This window comes from Pelecanus crispus, chromosome 12, assembly GCF_030463565.1.
Source record: "Pelecanus crispus isolate bPelCri1 chromosome 12, bPelCri1.pri, whole genome shotgun sequence".
Lineage (NCBI taxonomy): Eukaryota > Metazoa > Chordata > Aves > Pelecaniformes > Pelecanidae > Pelecanus > Pelecanus crispus.
This window is the reverse complement of record NC_134654.1, coordinates 18,153,201-18,171,754: the sequence shown is the minus strand read 5'-3', so window position 1 is coordinate 18,171,754 and position 18,554 is coordinate 18,153,201. Positions and strand designations below refer to the sequence as shown.

General features: G+C 45.3%; 1 protein-coding gene across 1 annotated transcript in view; it reads left to right on the top strand.

Annotated features, from left to right (window-relative positions):
• COX10 (cytochrome c oxidase assembly factor heme A:farnesyltransferase COX10) overlaps positions 1-10,937 on the top strand; it is a 103,934-nt gene extending 92,997 nt beyond the window's left edge. The window contains exon 7 of the mRNA XM_075720068.1: positions 10,495-10,937. Within this exon, the coding sequence (XP_075576183.1) occupies positions 10,495-10,937 (443 nt within the window). The remainder of the gene's footprint in view (positions 1-10,494) is intronic.
• Positions 10,938-18,554: the final 7,617 nt, after the last annotated feature.

Genomic DNA, 18,554 nt, shown 5'->3' with positions numbered 1-18,554 from the left:
CTAAATCCGAAACACAGCACTGTGCCAGCTACTAGGAAGAAAATTAACTCTATCCCAGCCGAAACCAGGACACCAGCCTACCCACTGTTGTTGAACTCATTAATAATGTGTAATTAGCTCGGAGACTTAACCTAGTTTTAGGTAGAGGTGTGAAAATGCATTTGCACCTCGTTTTAAAAAAAAAAAAAAAAGATCATTCCACTCAATAACAAAGAGGAATGTGAAGGAAGGGAGTTAGAAAACTAATGAGAAGGAAGGTTCTCACTGCTTAACTGGTGTTTTTTTGAGTTTACATTTTCCTGTGAATTTTCTCTCCTTGTAATCTTCTCACAGCAGCCACATTGTTGTACATGTTGCTGGTTGTAGGGAAAACTATTTAAGTGTCGACCTTTCATTACCATTTGAGGGGGTAACCAAGTGTTGCAGTGTACTGTGTGGTACCCTAGGACAGCCGTGTCTGCACTTTTCTGTAACGTCAGGAGTTAATAACATCACTGGCGTGGTTCATAGCTAGTGCTGCGAGATGCTCTTGGTGGTTTGAGAGAGTTGCAGATGATTCCTAGTTTCCGATTCCAGAGATAATAACAAAGTGTCTCAGATTGGAGCAGCCTTGTTTTAATTTGTCCTCATTTTGTTTATAACTTTCTTATTTAAAAGATTAATACCTTGATGGTTTGGTGCACAAGAAACAAATATCGCATATTTGCAGATAAGAATCTGGGACCCTTTTATTTCCAGTGATGCAAGCACTTGCTGGTATTTCTTACACTGCACATCTTCTGCAGATTTTACGGTGATTCCCAGTGGTGCTTACTTCCATTTCTGCCCCTGATAGGTAACTTTAATTATATGCTCTTAAGCCCGACTGAACATCTTGCCCCCAACCCTAGATTTTGTGCCAATGTTATTTAGGGAAAACCTCACATTTTAAAAGCAAAAGATAAGGTTATCTCTGGGAAGATGTGGAATTCTTTGTTGTGGGTTTGGGGGGTTTTGTGGTTTTTTTTAATGGCAGCTGTTTGAAACTGATGAAAGATCAGGAATGTTAACATTTCCTTGCTGGGGGAGCTGAGTGCAGGTGAGATGGTCAAAGGTGTGTGATAAATGTAATTTATCACATGGATATCACTACCCCATATCTAGTGTATTTATGCAGAACTTAACTGCCAGCCTGTGATTTGCAGTAACACATTTGCTTCCTTGAAAGCAGCTTTCCTTGCTCCTTTGTGGTACTATTTATTTCCAGAGAGATTTGTTTCTCCAGAAAATCTATAGGTGTCCTCAAATTATTTTTCCTGATTTTACAAAGGAAGGACTAGCAGGAAAAATAAAGAAATTCACTTAAACCCTTAAGTGATAACATAAAGACAGAAAAAAAGAGGCAAAGCTTGGCAGAGTGTCCTGTTCTGTGCTGGATGCTCCTCCTGTGCAGGATCCACATGCAGGAGAGCTCCTGGCTATGCCACGCTGCTGATGAGCCTGCGTACAGACACCTTTGGGAAGTAACAGAGCTATTTATTTTGGCATGCGAGAGGCACAACATATACGTGCTTTAAATTACTCTGTGTCGCTGGTCTTTCTCCCCAGACTAATGCTGCAGCTTGCTTGTTAGAACTGTTTGCTGTCCATTTAAACTTGTTATTGCCAGTTAGCAGAAGAACTGAATCTGGGGTAAATGTTTCCAAGTGCCATAGCCCATATTTTGCCTTACACATTTTGCCATTCTTCCACTGACCTTCCTGAGCTTATGCACTGAAGGTTCGATCCCAGCCAGCAAGTGGTATCACTGTCTCAGAGCAGAGCAATTCAGTGCTGTGGTGTTCATATAAACCACCCAGTTAGGTGGCAGTGACAAGCAGGGGTCTTCAACATAATGTGCTTATCAGTTAAGGGGATTTATTCTGCGTAGGTGGCAGTGGCATAGCAGATAACAGCCCTGACAGTGTAGCAGACATTACAGACCCGTGGTGGCCTGGAGCCATAGGTATTACTGCACCAAAGAATGTTTATCTCAAGAGACTATTTAGTTTATCTCAGATGCTCCACTTCTGGTCTCGCTTTCCTGAAAGACATCTTGTACTGATTTTCATTCATTTTCCGAAATTTAAATAATTCCTGGGGCTATGGAATTTATAGACTGAGTATCAATTGTAATCATGTGGAGGCTGATTTTTAAATTGCCTTTACTTTGTAATTCAAATTGTGTTGTATGGTAGACATTAATTATGTCAGCCAACATCTATTTACAAATGGGGATTTAAAAACGGGCAGTTCTTATCAGCTAGTGACATTTGGCAGATGGATGGTTTCAGTAACAAAAAAAAGAGAATAGGGGAGAGGGGGGGCTGCGCCCAACCTGTCAATGCCTGGAGTCTCTCATACCTTCCCTGGTGTAGCACTTGTCTGCCTGGAGGAGGGAGAGCAAAGCAACAGCTTAATTGCATGCAAAATAAGCTTGGAGATCTTTGTGTCCCTTCCAGTTAACCACTTTGAGCTTTCAAAGCCACTTGATGTGTGAGCAGGTCTGGGAGCCAGCCGCTTGCAGGAGCAGCTCCACCGTCCTGCTGCAGGACCTGAGGAGACTCCGGCTATAAACTCCCCCTAGTAAACTCAGTTTTTCGGGGTTTCACTTCTCAGATGAAAGACAGCAAAATTTGTGGTCTGTTCCAGAGGAAACAGAGATATTCATGCCATGGACATATGAGAATTGGAAGCTGGGGGCCCAGGAGTGTGCTTTGTGGGGGTAAAAACTGTAAAAACCAAGTCAGAGGGACAATACTAGTAAGCAGCTGGTCGGAATTTAGGACAAAAGCCAGTGGGCTATTTTTTACCCCCTTTCCATCTTCACAAGAGAGAAAAGAAATGGCAGTTCCACCGCTGGGGTAGCTGGAGGACCAACCCAACAAATTCACAGGCAGTGTGACCCTACCCGGTTCTGCGCCCCATGCATGGGTGTTGGGGGCACCTGGAGGAGATGGGGCTGTGCAGCGACCCCCGTGCCCCAGGTGTGTGACACAACACCCGCAGGAGAAGCACTGGTGCCTGCAGGAGGAAGTCCCACCCTTGGGCTGTGTAGGAGGCCCTGTGTGGCTCTGCAGATTTGCAGTCCTCCGCTGAGTCTGGTCCTTTGGCAGATACTTCCTAAACATATTTGCACATAACGAATGGTCTGTGCAGAGGCTGTATTTTCATCTTACCCAACAGGCTCGCTTTTTTTATGGTACCTGTTGCCGGGGTTAGCTAGGGCGAATTATGTACGGTGATGGTGTTTTTCTCAGCCTTGCCTGTATAATGAAAGGTGTTTCCCTCTGAGGCTTTCGGCTGTAATAACCTGTTGTGTGTCATACAAAAAGCGTGCATGCCGGTGTGTATCCATATGCATACGGCTTTTCTCCACGTGGCAGGCATCTGGTTTTCTCCTGTTAAAGGCAGTGGCCAGGAACACTCCCTCGAGGTGAAAAAGCCCACTGCCAACTTCATTTCCCATTCGTGCTGGACACTGAGGATCATCCTTTTGTTTTGCAGACAAGCCGTACACACGGCCAACATCCCCTTCCCTTTATGTGCTACAGCAGAGAAGTCTATCGCAGCCCGGAGACGCTCCTGTTCCACAAGCCTTTTGTGCCATCCTTCAAAAGAAACAGCTATTGAAACCCATGACCATGAAGCTTTTGAGTTTTCCAGTGTTTTCCTCCTTGCCCTTCGTTTACATGACTGTGTAACCTTGAAGGCGCACAATTAGGGCCGTGCTTGGGGCTGTGCATGCCCGCACTGACAGCCGGGACCATTGTTTGCAGCCCAGAGACCTTGTGCAAATCTTTAGAAGCGATACTTTTCCTTTTTTCCTTCTCAAGGCTGCTTAGCTGCTCAGGCGGCATCCAACACAAGCAGTAGCATCTGCTTTTGTTTTCCAGTGGAAGCAGAAGTGCCGGTTGTTGTCTTGCTGTGGTGCTAACATAGGAAATGCCACAGTGGTAAAATAGAGGGGAATTGCATCAGTTTGGTTAAGGTTTGTGACTAGGTAATTCCCAAATGTCTTTGTGTTTGAGAAGGCTTCGTAATCACAAATTCAGATGTAAATTTTGTAGAGCTAATCTCTTTTTCTACTTCCAAAGACAATGGGAAGACCTAAATGGTAGGTAACATTTTTCCTCAGGAGTGATTGTATCAGGGCAGTGTCTTGAACGCTTATAATTGGAGGCAAATTGATTTACCTTAAGAGTCGTTTTCCATCACCAAAACAAGCTGAAGGAAAGGCAATAATTTTTGCACCTTCCAACTCTCCTTCACAAACAGAAAATGCCACTGCCAGCTTAATAAAACAAACCTTATATATCAGGACACTACAGCTGTGTTACGGATGTGACTCTCCAAACCACTCTGAATATTTGTACCAACTCCCCCAAATAATCCTTTGGGTGTTTAATATTACATTGAATCTGCAGTGGGCAACAAGGATTTGTCGAGACTTCAAAATCTTTCTTTACTGCTGTAATTGCTGCATAGTTAGAATCTCCGGGGAAGACTACCATGTTAAACTTGTTGTGAACGAGCACAAAAGAAAAGATAGAAAATAAAAGCTTTGGGGATTTATCCAGTACCTTTCCTGTGAGTGTAACATCCTGTAAAGATCATGCAGGACCACAGTGAAGAGTTTTGGATGGGTTATGTTAAATTTCCTGTAGAAAAGGTGAAAAATGCATTCTGAGGCAGCACGGTTGCTCGCAAACAGGTGGATACAGCTGGACCTAGTCAAGTCTCTGAGCTCTAATCTACCTTGTCTGGATTAAAGAGGAGTAATTTGTTCAACATCTTTTAAGGGAGGAGAGCCAGTTTTGTGCTATCAAGTAAAACGGTGTGTGGTTGTTTCCTGACTACGATCCATTAAAAGGCTGAGCTTACACTACCAAAGCCTTCCCCTCCTGACAGCAGCCAAACTCATACCAGTTTCCTAGAGACAAAAGGCCGGTGCTTTCGTCTAATAAGTCAGGGAGCTACCAAGGTCTGGAAATAATTTTAAAATTCCTTCACATTATTCAAGGCAGAAGAATTAGTAAAATTGTGCTTTAAGCAAAACGGCATTCTTATGTTGCCAAGGCAGTAAACACCAGCTTTGGGAAATGCAGTAAGATTTCAACATCTGTTTTGGAGCTGATATTTTAACCATTCCATGTTTATTTTAATGCCTGGTTGGCCACTTCCCAGTCATACATATGCAGCACCAAAGCAAAGACAGAAGGAGCAAGTCCATTCTTGAATTGATGCTACAGATCAGCTCCCCTTCCTTTTTTTTTTTTGTTTTATTGATTAAGTAAATAGGTGTTTGTCCTGTCTAGAGCTTGAAAGTGATACCACAGGTTTGCAGAACACTGCGTAGAGGGAAGGCACTGTATGTTGTCTAAAGAACAATGAGAAGGATAAGAAGAAAGAATAACTTGTTCATCTCCAGTGTGTTTTCAGGAACACGATGTTGATACAGCAGTCTCTGTAGATAACCTTGGACATGTTCGCCTCGACTTGTGCGGACAGGCCCACGTTCATCTGCCTGCCTGGGCTGGTTGGACTCCAGCTGGCCCTACTCCAGAGGCTGGTGCTCCCACCAACACACACTGTGCTCCAGCCTGTGCCCTCTTGTAGCTCAAGTCCTTTTCTGCCCTGGAAGAACTTGCCTTCAGAAACTTTTCTGAGAGTTTCAATTGGATCATCCTAAACTATTGAGCCTTGTTTAAGGCAGACAGCTGAAATAATTCATCTGTGGGTGAAATCATCGCTACTGCTCCATGTGCCAACTGTACAATGTATAAAGCTCTTTGATGATGAAAGGTATTGCCAGCATGAAAGACACGTATTTCAAATTGCTGCTTAGGAGAGTGGCATCCTCAGCACAAGACAGTCAAGCATCCAAACATTACTTCTGCCCTTTAGTGGGTGAGAAAATAGATTTGCAGTCCTCAGGTTGCTTTATGCGAATGAAACGGTTTGCTCAGAACGATGCTACCAGCATGATTTCTGTGGGCACTGTTAGCTCAGCAGCTGAATGTGCCCACTCTTTCTTGAGTAGATGATGTATAGACTTGAACAGACTCTGTATCCTTTACAGGACATGAGTAGTTTGGGGGACTTGCACTAGGGAGTCCCTGGGTCACTGATCCCAACGCAAGCCCAGGGTGGTCAGGACAAGAAGCTGTTGCTACCTGATGGCTCTGCTCTCCGTGTGTTAGTCAGTGGCCAGAGTTCACACCCTGCAAGGGCTTATACCCTGAAAACCATCTTCCAGTTTCCTGCTCTTAGATGTTCTTCTTAGCAGAAAGGCCAAGGACTCAACGGGCTCAGGTGCTGACATTGCTCCCTCGCCTGAGATTTGGGCCATCCAGCAGATGAGGTCATCATAAATTGCTTTAAAGGGAATAAAGTACGAAATTTTAATCAAGGTTTAGGGGTACTGCATGGCCCTCTTGACACCATGAAGAGCATAACTTCAGAGGGGGATGCTTCTCACTCTTGTAATTCTGAAAATTAGACTGTCAGCTACTGCAGTTTGCAAGCCCAGAATCACTAGTTGCTTTTGAAAGTCTCATCTCACAGTTCTTTCCAAGTCTTACCCAAATTTGTTGAACCTTAAAATGTCTTGCCAAGCAGTTTCCAAATGACTGTGGAATTTAGTGTCTTGTTTGTTTATAAAGCTTCAGTATTTCACTAGGTAAAAATATATTTTCAGAAAGAATGAACCATTTTCTGTCTTCTTCAATGCCAGTTGACATTTTGGCTTTATCTTAGATATTAAAATAAAATAAAAATCTCAGTTCTCGTTTATTAAAAAGAAGATATATTATAACTATTTAAATACTTCTAAAAGAATTTAAGAAAAGAAATAATAGCTTAACCTTAAAAGTCATGATGAACAGTAAAATCTGTTATTTATCCTTAACTCTGTGGATGCTATAGGACTTACCTAGTTCTCTGCAATCCTGTAACTTTTGAGATGATTTAAGCTAGTACAAAGTGATTAAACAATAGGAACTCAACAAGAAAACTTTTTATACCTATTTTGCACGCAACAGTGAAAGAATACTGGAGACCTGGGTCCTGTTCGCCTAAATAGACTTCATCTTTTTTTCCAAAATCAAACAGGACTCGTCTGCCAAGTTATCAGGATTTATAAGTGTCTTCTCCCAGCTGTCCCAGGTTCTCACACTTGGTGAAGTGAAGAGTTTGGAAGTGGTCATAGGTGGGCTAAACTTGCAGCTATTAAGAATGTGGCAAAAAAGGCCAAAGAGTTTGGGATATCCACAAGCCAGGTACTTGTGGTCTTGCAATTTATAAACACTCGTGGAAAAGCTGAGAGATCTAATATGAATTTCTATCGCTCTGCCTGCGCTCAGGTTTCCCATGTGTCGCGGAGGAGCCGAGGAGCCTGAGGGCTGCAGTGTCCCTGGGTGCTGGGTGTCTCCCGCTGCCAAAGCAAGCGTGATGGCTCTGCTCCGACAGCCGGCTTTGCTTTTGCAAACTCTGTGCCAGCTCCACACGTTACAGTTGTGAACAACCTCGTCTGGTCTTCACTTAATTGTAAACTCCATAGAGAAAAAGGAGATTTGCATTGATTAAACTGAGTTTCCAAACTGTTGGGAACTGCACAGAGCAGCAGAGTACACTCCGCACTATTTTGAACCAGGTTAGTCTCCAGAGTTAGTCTCGCTGTAATATTGCTTAAAAACACTGCTGACCTAATTATGACATAGTTAACATTCATCTAGTAATTAATGAGCATTACAGTGTCTGCTCTGGGCTTGACAGGATTCCTACTGTGGGCTCATTTGATGCTGAATTGTACTGTACCATGTGCTGTGCTTTGCAAGTCATCAGTCTTACGTGACACTTAAAAATCTCTGACAACCTGACAATCTCAGCCTGGGCAGAGAAAATACAGAATGTCCAAGGCACATGGGAAACTAACAAAAAGATCGGGTCAGTTAAAATCCTCATAATGGGCTATTAAATTGTTTTACTGTTCAGCTTCTCTGTAAAATATCAATTATCTCAATTGTAATGTAATCAAAGTAATTAAATTCCAAAGGCTTGCATGTAGAAACCAGAGCTTTGTAAATGGGAATCCAGCCTCAAGTAGGTTAGTTGGTCTGTTTGTGTTTAAAAGTCTCTCCAGATTTTTTTTTTTTTTTTTAATGGTGTTATACTTAGAGAACTGTTAAAAGTTTTTGTGTGTTTGAGGTTTAGGGTGTGTTTTGAGCTTGGCTGCACAAAATGTTTGAACAATTGAATAAGCAAAGCCCGCGTTAGAGCTGAAACACAGGGATGCAGCACATGCCAGATGAAAAGCTGGCTGGTCCGTAGCCGTGGGAAGCAGGGACAGCCTCTGCCTCTGAATCCTGGCCCTGGCTCCATCTACTTAAATTTCCTCAGCTGACGGATAATTGTGGCTTGCCTTTCCCTAAGTTGAAAAATGACAAACTAATGTCTCTAAAGCACTTCAGATGTGAAACTTGAAAAATATTCCTATCTTAGGTTTATCAAATTCAAGATCATGCCTCCGGTAATATATTTTACAGGAATAGGACAAAGCTGAAGAGTGACATATTACAAGAACATTTTCTCTATTGTTTCTCCTAGTGTAGGGAGTACTGGTCCTTGATTAAGTTTTATTTTAGTTTATTTCAGTAGAGCCATTCCCTTGGGTTTTAGCTGAACTGAATCAAATCCTGTTTTGTTAGGGCCAAAATTACTTTTGTTGCCATGATTTTCTGAACGTATTGTAATTTTGGGGTGCGCCATTTTGAACGATCTTAAAAGGCTCTGATTTGGAGAAGGGGGCTAAGCATCCACACCCTGAAAGTCAACTTTAGTAGGATCGAATGGTAGGATTTGCAAGCGTTTTGGGCCGTAGTCCAGGAAATCGCCTGTAATTCATAGCAGGCAATGTTGTTCTGAAAGCTGTATGCCCAATATATGAGCGTCTATCTCCGTGCTTCGTGTAATCAACTTTCAGAGGCATGTGTACTCACCTAATGGAGTATTTGTTACTCATTTTAAAAAGCAGTGAGACGGGTCTTTTATACCACTACTGGATCTTATAAGCAACTGGAAACCCGCATTACGTCTAGTGGGCTGTTCCTTCACTGGTTGATAAGGTAGGGCAAAAAAAGGCTCTTTTGCAAGCGTAGATTATTATTATTTGCATGACAACACCAGTGTAAGGTATGCTCTTTAAGACAAGAACTGGACATGCACAGCCCCGAGGAACGTGCTGCCAGAACAGATGGAGAGAAGATGTGAACCATGAAGCAGTTCGAAGGAGGCAGGTCTTTGTTAGAGCCCTAGCAGTCACTGGGAAAGAACTGAGCATTTGGGGGAGAATTTAAATACACTAACCTGCGTGCAGATAAGTGTTGCTGTTGCTGTTTCTGTCAAGTCATTAAGAAAACTAGACTCGTGCTCCAATTGAGAAGTAGTTTCCATAGAAAATGAGCTCATTGAGGCAGGGAGATGCAAAGAAAGTTTTAATGACGGAGTGGAGTGTTTGGGAGCTGGGGAAACAAAAGGAAAATCCAGGAATGCTCGTAATGTGCAACAGCCTTGGGGGACTTATTGTGTCTTCCGACAAAATTAGTGAAGGGAGTTTAGTCTGAGGGCCTCCTTGAAGCTCACTGAAATCAGCATACAAGCTGCTTCTGCCTCGATAAGCCCTGTACCATGTCCTGAGGATAGCTGTGAAAAATGTGGTGCTTGCTTAGCTCCTTTTTAAACGTAAAAGTAGCTAATTGGTGTGACTAGAGTTATTTGATCAAAGTGCTTGGAAGTTCCTACAACTGGTTTGAAGGAGTAGAAAGTTCTCCATCTTCTGTCACCTCATTAACAGCTTCAGCCAGTTCTGCCACCTGCCCGAGGTCCATAATCAAGGCACTCCCGTGCCATGAGCAATTCCCTCCCTTCATGCAACGGGCAAACAGAAAGCTCAGCCATGCTCCAGGCTACCAGGGTGCTGGCATTTTCCCAGTTCTCAGGAGGAAGCAGCTTATCTTCCTTTTCTGCTGCCATTGAGCAGGGCTCCCTGTTTCTGATCAATGTGACACTCTGCTCTGGACACACCAACTCGGGAACCTGGGAGTGGAAGCTAGAGGCTCCCAGGAAAACAGACTCTTGCCCAATTTTGCTTCATTTCCATCAGTCTTCCCTCAGGTAGAGACTGAATTGGTGCAGAAACCAATTAGCAATGGTTCATTAGGAGGAAGTGACTTGTTGAAATGCTTTTCAAATTGAGTGCTCCAAAACCAGAACTACTGTGTGCAACCCTGTGTAAATGCCATTAAAAACAGAGTGTGCCTTATCTTACAGAGCATGCCTTGTCTTCTGCTTAGTGCGATGTAACAGGTTCATAGCACTGCTGTTCTGCAAATACAGCCCGAATCTGCAGAGGTCTTCACGTAGCACTTCTTGCAGTGGCCCTCTAATGCATGTTTCCTTCTCTCTCTCCCACTGCAGGTGCATTACTGTTAGGAGGAATACTCTATTCCTGGCAGTTCCCTCACTTCAACGCCCTGAGCTGGGGTCTGCGGGAAGATTACTCCCGAGGAGGTTACTGTATGATGTCCGTCACTCACCCAGGGCTGTGCAGGCGGGTGGCTCTGCGTCACTGCTTGGCCTTAATCGGACTCTCAACGGCGGCTCCTCTTCTCAACATCACCACGTGGACTTTCCCCGTCATTTCACTCCCTATTAACCTCTACATCTCCTACCTCGGCTTTCGTTTCTACAGGGATGCAGACCGCAGCAGCTCCAGGAAGCTCTTCTTCTGCAGTCTGTGGCATTTGCCAATGCTGCTGCTTGTCATGTTCACGTGCAAGAAATCGTTCCTAGAGAAGGAAGACAAAGGCGATCTGCTCGGTGGAAATCATGGGAGGGCTGTGGAAATTAGATTGCCTTAAATGTCAATTACTTGTCGTGACACGTCAAGTAGTATATTTTAGTAATTACAAGGGGGAAACCTGTGGGGATCTGTTTGAAGAAGGATCATTTGTGCCTAGCGACCACTTCATGTGATAATTTTCTGTTTTCTTCTGAAAGGGAATAGACGTGAAAGCTTAAAGCATTCGTGGGCCTCGGGCTCATTCACTCACCACGGATTAAAATTTAGCCTATGTCAGAAGCACATCGCTTTGGGATGGCCTTCCAAAGTCTCCGTGAGTTGTGGTCTCTCATCTTGTGGATAGGTTTTCAGTTAGCAAGTCACATGCGCACACTTACTAACCGCCAGCACTGGCAGCCTTGGCAAAGCCATCAGGAAGCGACAGATGAATGATTTATCACCCCTGCTCCCCAAGCATCCTTTCCAAATTAAGCTTTGAGGCACATGGTGGGTTGGGTGAACTCTTCTTGTCTCAATCCCTGCCATCCCCACTGTGACATTACACAGAAGCCTTCAGTTTCTGAGGCTTTTTTCAATCAGTCACTTTTCCCAAGGTTCCCATTCACCCCAGTAGAATTTTAGCTTTCATACAGCTGGCACAATGCTAAAGGAGTAAAGAAAACTGTCTATCAGCACACTACACATCAGCATTTAAACACAAAACAACCTCCAGATGCTCCTCTGTAGCATATACCTTGAACACACTCTGAGCCATTCTACTGTACATCCATCACGGGGAATTTCTGACTCCTGTGTGGTTTTACATGAGTAGAGTTTGAGCCCTGTGTGTCAGATCTTCAGCTGGTAAAAATTGCCATTACTGTTCGTATCGGTGAAGCTTTGAGAAGGTGTAGGAGGTGAGAAACAGATCTCAGACTCTGGTAGTTTTAAGGCTTTTCTATGCTAATGTGTCTTGTGCCAGCCCATTCAGTCTCAGTGTCCTCGGCCAAGCTCTGGACTTGCATCAAGAGTTTGAGCTGTATTTAATATCACACCATGGTGGCTCAGAGAGAAGGCCTCACTTGTGGTATGTAATTGGTGAGGAAACACATTTTACAGAAAAAAAAGTTGGGGACTTTTATCAAATATTATAATGTTCAAATTGCAGCCACTGTCTCTCAGAAACAATTATTGTGGATGGTCTCGCTAGGAGAATGCATTATCTTTGTTAACTGATATGCTGAAGAACATGTGCTTGTGAGCCCCCCCCCAGGGCTGAGGCTAACCCTCAGCCTACCTGGGGCTGGCTGTGACCCGCTGGGATGCTTCCAAACGCAGCAGCATCCAGGGTAGACAAAGACTGTGTTATAGTTTATTGTGGTAGTTAGTGCCTGTTATGACTTGATGCGGTTTCATGCCAAGATTTCTTCCCTATATGGAGAGGGACTGGACAGCACAGTTGTGCATCAATCCAAAGACACAGTAATACCTGAAATGGGAGACACTGTCTCTAATCTGATCCCAAATAAAGCTCTTCAGGAAACATCACAAATCTGCCACCACGTGCGTATCACGCTGACATAAAATCTTCACTGGCTGCTTTCATGATACAAGCCTGACTTCTGGTCTCAGTTACACTGGTGTAAATCAGGAGTGACACGGTTAACCTCTGTTCTGCTGGCGGAGGTGCTCACAGGAGCAGAGCCACCTGTTTTACATGGCTCTTAAATAATCAGTTGCAAGATTTTCTGACTCTCTCAAGTGATTGCAGATGACAGGATTGAGTTCCCTCTTACTGTTTGTCTGATGGACTCCATTGTACTCAAGTTACTGTGGGCAACACTTCGTAGAAATGTCTGGAACCTGTGCAACTCCTGAATTTGTTTTAAAAATGCATCCAGTCTTCTCTGCAATAAAGTGCGTACTGTACAAAAAAAGAAATGAATGCTCAAAATCTGTTTTAAACAATTCACTTATTGAAACTCTGGTACAGTTCAGTTAATTGCAAAGGTATTTGATAGTTTTGTGGCATTTCTTGCAGCAACAATATTGTTCTTTATCACTGCAAGAGCAAGGACAGCTTGTGAAATACGGGTTTATTGTGCAAAAAGCACACTGAAACTAAGTTGCACGTGAGTGGAAAGGGTTTGTGCAAAACCAAAGAATTTGGTCAACCTTTAGCCAGGAGAGGAATGTGAAAAGAGCAGATGGTTCACAAAAAACACAGATTTTGCTCTGGGAGGCAGAAAGTGGTGCTGAAGCAGGGGTGTTGTGGTTTTTTCCCAAGTCATTATAGAGCCAGGCTTCAGCATGGCCTGCAAGTACAGGGTGCTGTCCTGACAAACTCAATTTTGATTAAAGGTCCCAAGGAGATGCCTGTGGTTCAGTTTTGAAGAGCAGTCATCTTCATTTCTTGAGCCAAAATGTGTAACATTCACGGGTTTTAGGGCCCGACAGGAGCTTTATAATCATCACTGAGTGTCTGCAAAATGCAGGTCACAGAGTTGCACCAATATCTCCACACCCAGTTGGTCTGGCCTGGAGAGAGAGCATGGTTTTAGAATGAGTGGATCTGGATTTAAAGGTAAGAAATACCTTATTTTTTTTTTAAAAAAAAAAAAGCTTTTTTCACCTAGCAGGTGTTCTCTGCTGTGCTCCAAAATGGCCATGTGTCAGGTATGGATGAAGTCAGCTACTGTCATTTTACTGCCTTTAGGAATTTTTGCTGTTTCCTGTGCTTTGAAAATAAAAACATTGCCAAACTGAAATCTTGATTACAGACAGATAGCGCAGTAGGTGCTCTCAGGTGTCCTCTTCAATATTTCTGGTGCCACTATGGAAATGAAAAAAATACTGAACTGCCTGCCCTCATCCAAAGGTGTTTGTGGTCCCTTTGACCCTACATGGAGGATTAATGTCGGCCATCCCCACTCTAGCACTGCTGATATTGCTGCCTAAATTCTGCAGGGAAAGAGGCAGGTGAGGTGCATGAGAGTGTCTTGCTGTGATCACTTTGCACAGCTGGAGCAGTGCCGGGAGTTAAACTTGGGCTTCCTGCATCTCAGTCCTGGGCTGTGCAAGCATCAGGCTTTGCACAGCTCCTTGAATCTGAAACAGCGGTTCCTACATAGAATTGCAATGTTTTTTTCCCTTGTCCCATTTGGAGAACTTGAATATAGGTTGTTTGCCATCCTGTTATCCTGGTTATTCAGGATCTCCCCATGAATTGGTCCTCCTGGAGAATACCTGCTGTTTAAGTGGTAGTGAAAAAAATAGCAGCAATGTGCCATGTCCATCCAACCCATGGGTCTGCTGGTAGCTGAGAGGGTCCCATCTAGGTGTTGCTGTTACAGCAGGCAACTTTGCGCCACCAGAAGCCTGTACTGTGGCTCACAGAGGAATCTGTGCCAGTGACTCAAGAGATGGAGCTGGTTTTAGTCTGTTTGGACTTTAAACCTTTTGTGTGGTTTTGTGGATAAAACAGTAGCCCTAAGGCTCAGGGGATCTTCATTCTTTCCAGATCTCTGTTGAAGAAATGCACTCCATCTGTAAAGTAGGGGTGATGATATTTTGCCTTGTTGGATGAGTAAACAGCTCATGTTTTTGTCAGTCTCCTACCCGTTATTCTGTATGGCCCTGTAAAGAGAGCGATGGCTAATGATTAGATTCCACCGCACATCTCTTCTTTGCTCTGACCTTCAGCAAATCACTTCATCTCAGCACAAGGCTCGCCTCGCAGGACAGTGTGGGGAGCTGAGCTACGCGACTGTGAATTGCCCCAAACTCTTGCATTGGCGAGGAGCCCCCAGGTCCTGCGTGAACCCACTTGCGGTACCTCGGCGTGACAGGCATCCCAGCAAGCCAGGCAGTTGGTGGGGCTCTGCGCTTTGTTCCAGCATGAATGAGGAAACCCAATCCCTGCACACACAGCTCTTTCCCTTCTCGTTTCCCCCACTGTTTTTTTTTTTCTCGCTTCCTGTATCAATCTCCGATATAATCTGCCCCAGCAGAGTAACACATTCACACTCTCCTGGCTCCAGCAGCGTTTCCCACTCAGCCAGGCCACAGCATTTCAAGGCTTACACAAAACACACACATGCTTTTCAGTTCTGACAATCCCACGAGAGTAGGAATGGAAACAGAGTGATACTACTAGAAATCATTATCATTACAGATAGAAAGCGTGTTGTCCTGGTTGCTCTCCAGAGGTGATTAGATATTCCCCCTTCCTTGGAAATACAGGCTGTCTACAGAACACTTTGCTTTTAAAACAGAAATACCAGCACTGTTTTCCTACCAAGCTGCTCTGCTGGAGGTGGTAATACTAGAAGCTCCATTGCAGGCTGCCCCCCATGGCATTTCTAGTCATGGTATTTCTTAACCAGGCTAAGAGCTGGCCCTGGCGAGAGCTCGTGGGATGTGGGATGCCTCCTACGCTGGCGGCGTGGCCTTGAGTCAGTTGTTTGTCTCTTGGTGCTGCTATTTCTGCTGCAGGTCTGTCCTGCAGGGCAGGGCTTGTCCCCGGTAGGTGCGTGTCTAGCACTTGGCCCTGCCAAAGACAAGTCAGAGTCCGATTCCAATGTTCATCATGTCCCAAGTTGTGAGGTCAGAAGCGTCATTGGTGAGGACCCTCGTCCGTGAGAGTCCCTCAGACTGCGACTTGCTGGGTGGTTCCCATCGATGGTTTTTAGTCCCCTCTGAAATAAATATACTGCAGACTTCCAGGGCTTTGACACAGAGTTTAGCAAGCTTTGGAGCTGCTTTCCAAACCTTTCTGTCGTCTGAGCTTGGAGTACTTCTTGAACGTGAAACAGTTTCTGTACTCTGAGCTTGCGTTGGTCTGGATTGCCGTGACACAAGGATGGCCATGCCTCTGAAGGGCTGTTGTCAAGAGCAGTCAAATTGTCCCTGACCCAAGGAAAAGGAGGTCTTTCGAGCACAGCATGTGTACAGTGTCCCAAAGCCATTTAGACTGCCATCAGAAGTACATGTGTTTAAAAGAGCTGGCAGGATCATCCCTCATCAGCTCTGCCTTGTACACTTCCGACACCTCTGCTTTTCTGCTTCTAGACTTCAACTGTTCATGCTGAAGATTTTCCAGTGTTTCAAAAGGCACAGTTCAACTTTCACAGAACAAGGTTGGCAAAATGAGCTGTTTTCCCACAATGTGGAGACGTTTTTCCTACCACTCCTAACCAGTTCTGGCACCTCCAGGCCTTGGAGCAAGAACTGACAATTTGGCAACGAGCTTGCGCAGGTTCAGGTTGGTGCATTTATCCATTCTGGGAAGGTACCACGTGTTTCCCCGAGTCCCTGAAAGGTTCCTGCTCCCTAATGCTTGTTTGAGCGTTGCTGCTTGTCATCGTTTAACCCCAGCCAGCAACTAAGCACCACACAGCCACTCACTCGCTCCCCCCTCCCCGCTGGGATGGGGGAGAGAACTGGAAGAGTAAAAGCGAGAAAACTCATGGGTTGAGATAAGAACAGTTTAATAATTGAAATAAAATAAAGTAGTATAATAATAAAGGAATATACAAAGCAAGTGATGCACGATGCAGTTGCTCACCACCTGCTGACCGATGCCCATCCCATCCCCGAGCAGCGATCGCTGCTCCCCGGCCAACCCCCCCCAGTTTCTATACTGAGCATGACATCATATGGTATGGAATAGCCCTTTGGCCAGTTTGGATCAGCTGTCCTGGCTGTGCCCCCTCCCAGCTTCTTGTGCACCTGGCAGAGCATGGGAAGCTGAAAAGTCCTTGACTAGCATAAGCAGTACTCAGCAACAACTAAAACATTAGTTGTGTTATCAGCATTATTCTCCTACTAAATCCAAAACACAGCACTATGCCTGCTACTAGGAAGAAAATTAACTCTATCACAGCCGAAACCAGGATACTGCTGACACCTCCAAAGAGATGCTCTGAGCATGGTAGGCACAGACTGTACTGAGGAGCTGTCGGGGAGCTGCTGTCAGTGTCCTTGTGCTTTAGGGGAGCACAAGGACTAAAAAGAGGTGTCTGGAAAGGAGGATGCCTCACTCTTCCCCCTAGAGCTGGAAAAGTTGCCCTAAATTCATACCTGTATTACCATTTTTCTAGGAGCCAGGGCTTCAGTCCTGCCCATTGGGTGAGGCAGAGTGTGATACCCAAAGGGAGGTTTCCACATGTCTCAGAAGTGTGTGCAGCCCCAGAGGCCGGGGCAGTTTGGTGGATGAGGTTTTTTCCCCTGGTTTTGGTGTCCAAGACACATGCCAAGGTCCTTTCTGTCCCCTGCTACCCTTTTAACACTTTCTATTGTCCACAGCTTTCCTTTGATACATTTTTTTCATGAAATATGTGCTATGAAGTACATTGCTTGTACCTGTCTGAAGTGCAGCTGTAGCCAGACTGTCTTTTCCTCACACAGAAACACAAACTTGGGGAATTGCCCTGAGCGATTGGAAACAGAAGGGGTCTGATCTCCCAGACTGACCAAACTGTCTGTAACCAGGACAAGTAGGGACATCTTGACCATCCTCCTCCTCCAAAAAGTGAGAAGGGGGAAGAAGGAAAGAGGCATCCCCAGGGGTGGGGTGGGGTGGGGTAGAGCCCAGACCATGGTGCCAGAAGAGGACAGAGATGCTAGCCGGGCAGGACCTAGCCACCGCCGGCCCTCTCATCCCGATGCACAGGAACTGGCTGCCCAGACGCAAACGGGCACGCAGCAGTCGAAGCTTGTTTGAAAAGAAGTTGCTGAGATGGTGATTCGTCTTTTGTTTTCTGAGCAATGAGAATGATCAAGATCTGTGCTGCCAAGAAAGGCTGGGAGATGTTTGGGATTTTTTTTTTGGCTGGGGAGAGGAGGCACTGTATCAAATTAAACTTGAAACAGAGATGCAAACGAGGTGATTAAGGCATTTCCGCCGTGCTTCCAGGGGAGCCGCTGGATGGCATCCAAACCAGGGAAGGGAACAGCCTGAGTTTATCAGCTGAACTTGAAGATTCATACTGATACTCATACAGCAGAGCAGCCAAAGGGCTGGGTGACTGACATGCTGCCCCAAACCGCTCTCAAACAGCACAAAAGGGAGACCGAGGCATGCCGAGGGGAAGCGGGATGCCCGGGGCCACGTAGTTACCCAGTGGCAGAAAGAGGAATATTATTTAGATCTCCTCTCCCCACTCTGATGCCCCTGGTGTACTCCTTAGGGCCATTGTCTGCTTGTTACGTGCACTTGGCTTTCAATGGGAACAAGGACTGGCAGGAGCTGGCGATATGTCGGGAGTGAGGTTAATTAAACCTCCTCGCTTCAAAAATGAGCAGAGGGAAGAGCGTAGTAGAAGTATCTGCAGGCAGATGTTCCCACAGCAGCTCTCCCCTATGCTTCTCATTCACAGCATCACGTGGGGTGTGGGTCTGTCCCCACCCCATGGGAGTCCCGGGGACCTTGGCCAGTCTGGGCACTGCCTCCAGGACTTGCCAATAGATGACAAAAGCTTCCGTTTGGGGATGGCAAAGGCTCTGTCCTCTGCGCTGCCGCTCTGCTGCCTGGCAGGTCTGGCCCCCAGGAGTCACCTAGCATCTGCAATGGCATTTACGCTGCATCCCATGCTCCCGCTCGAAAGCAGCCTTGCTGGGCTTTCTGCAAGGACAGCTCCATGAGGATGTTCACAAGCTGCCTGTGGGTGAGATGAGGAGCCATCATGCTGTAGAA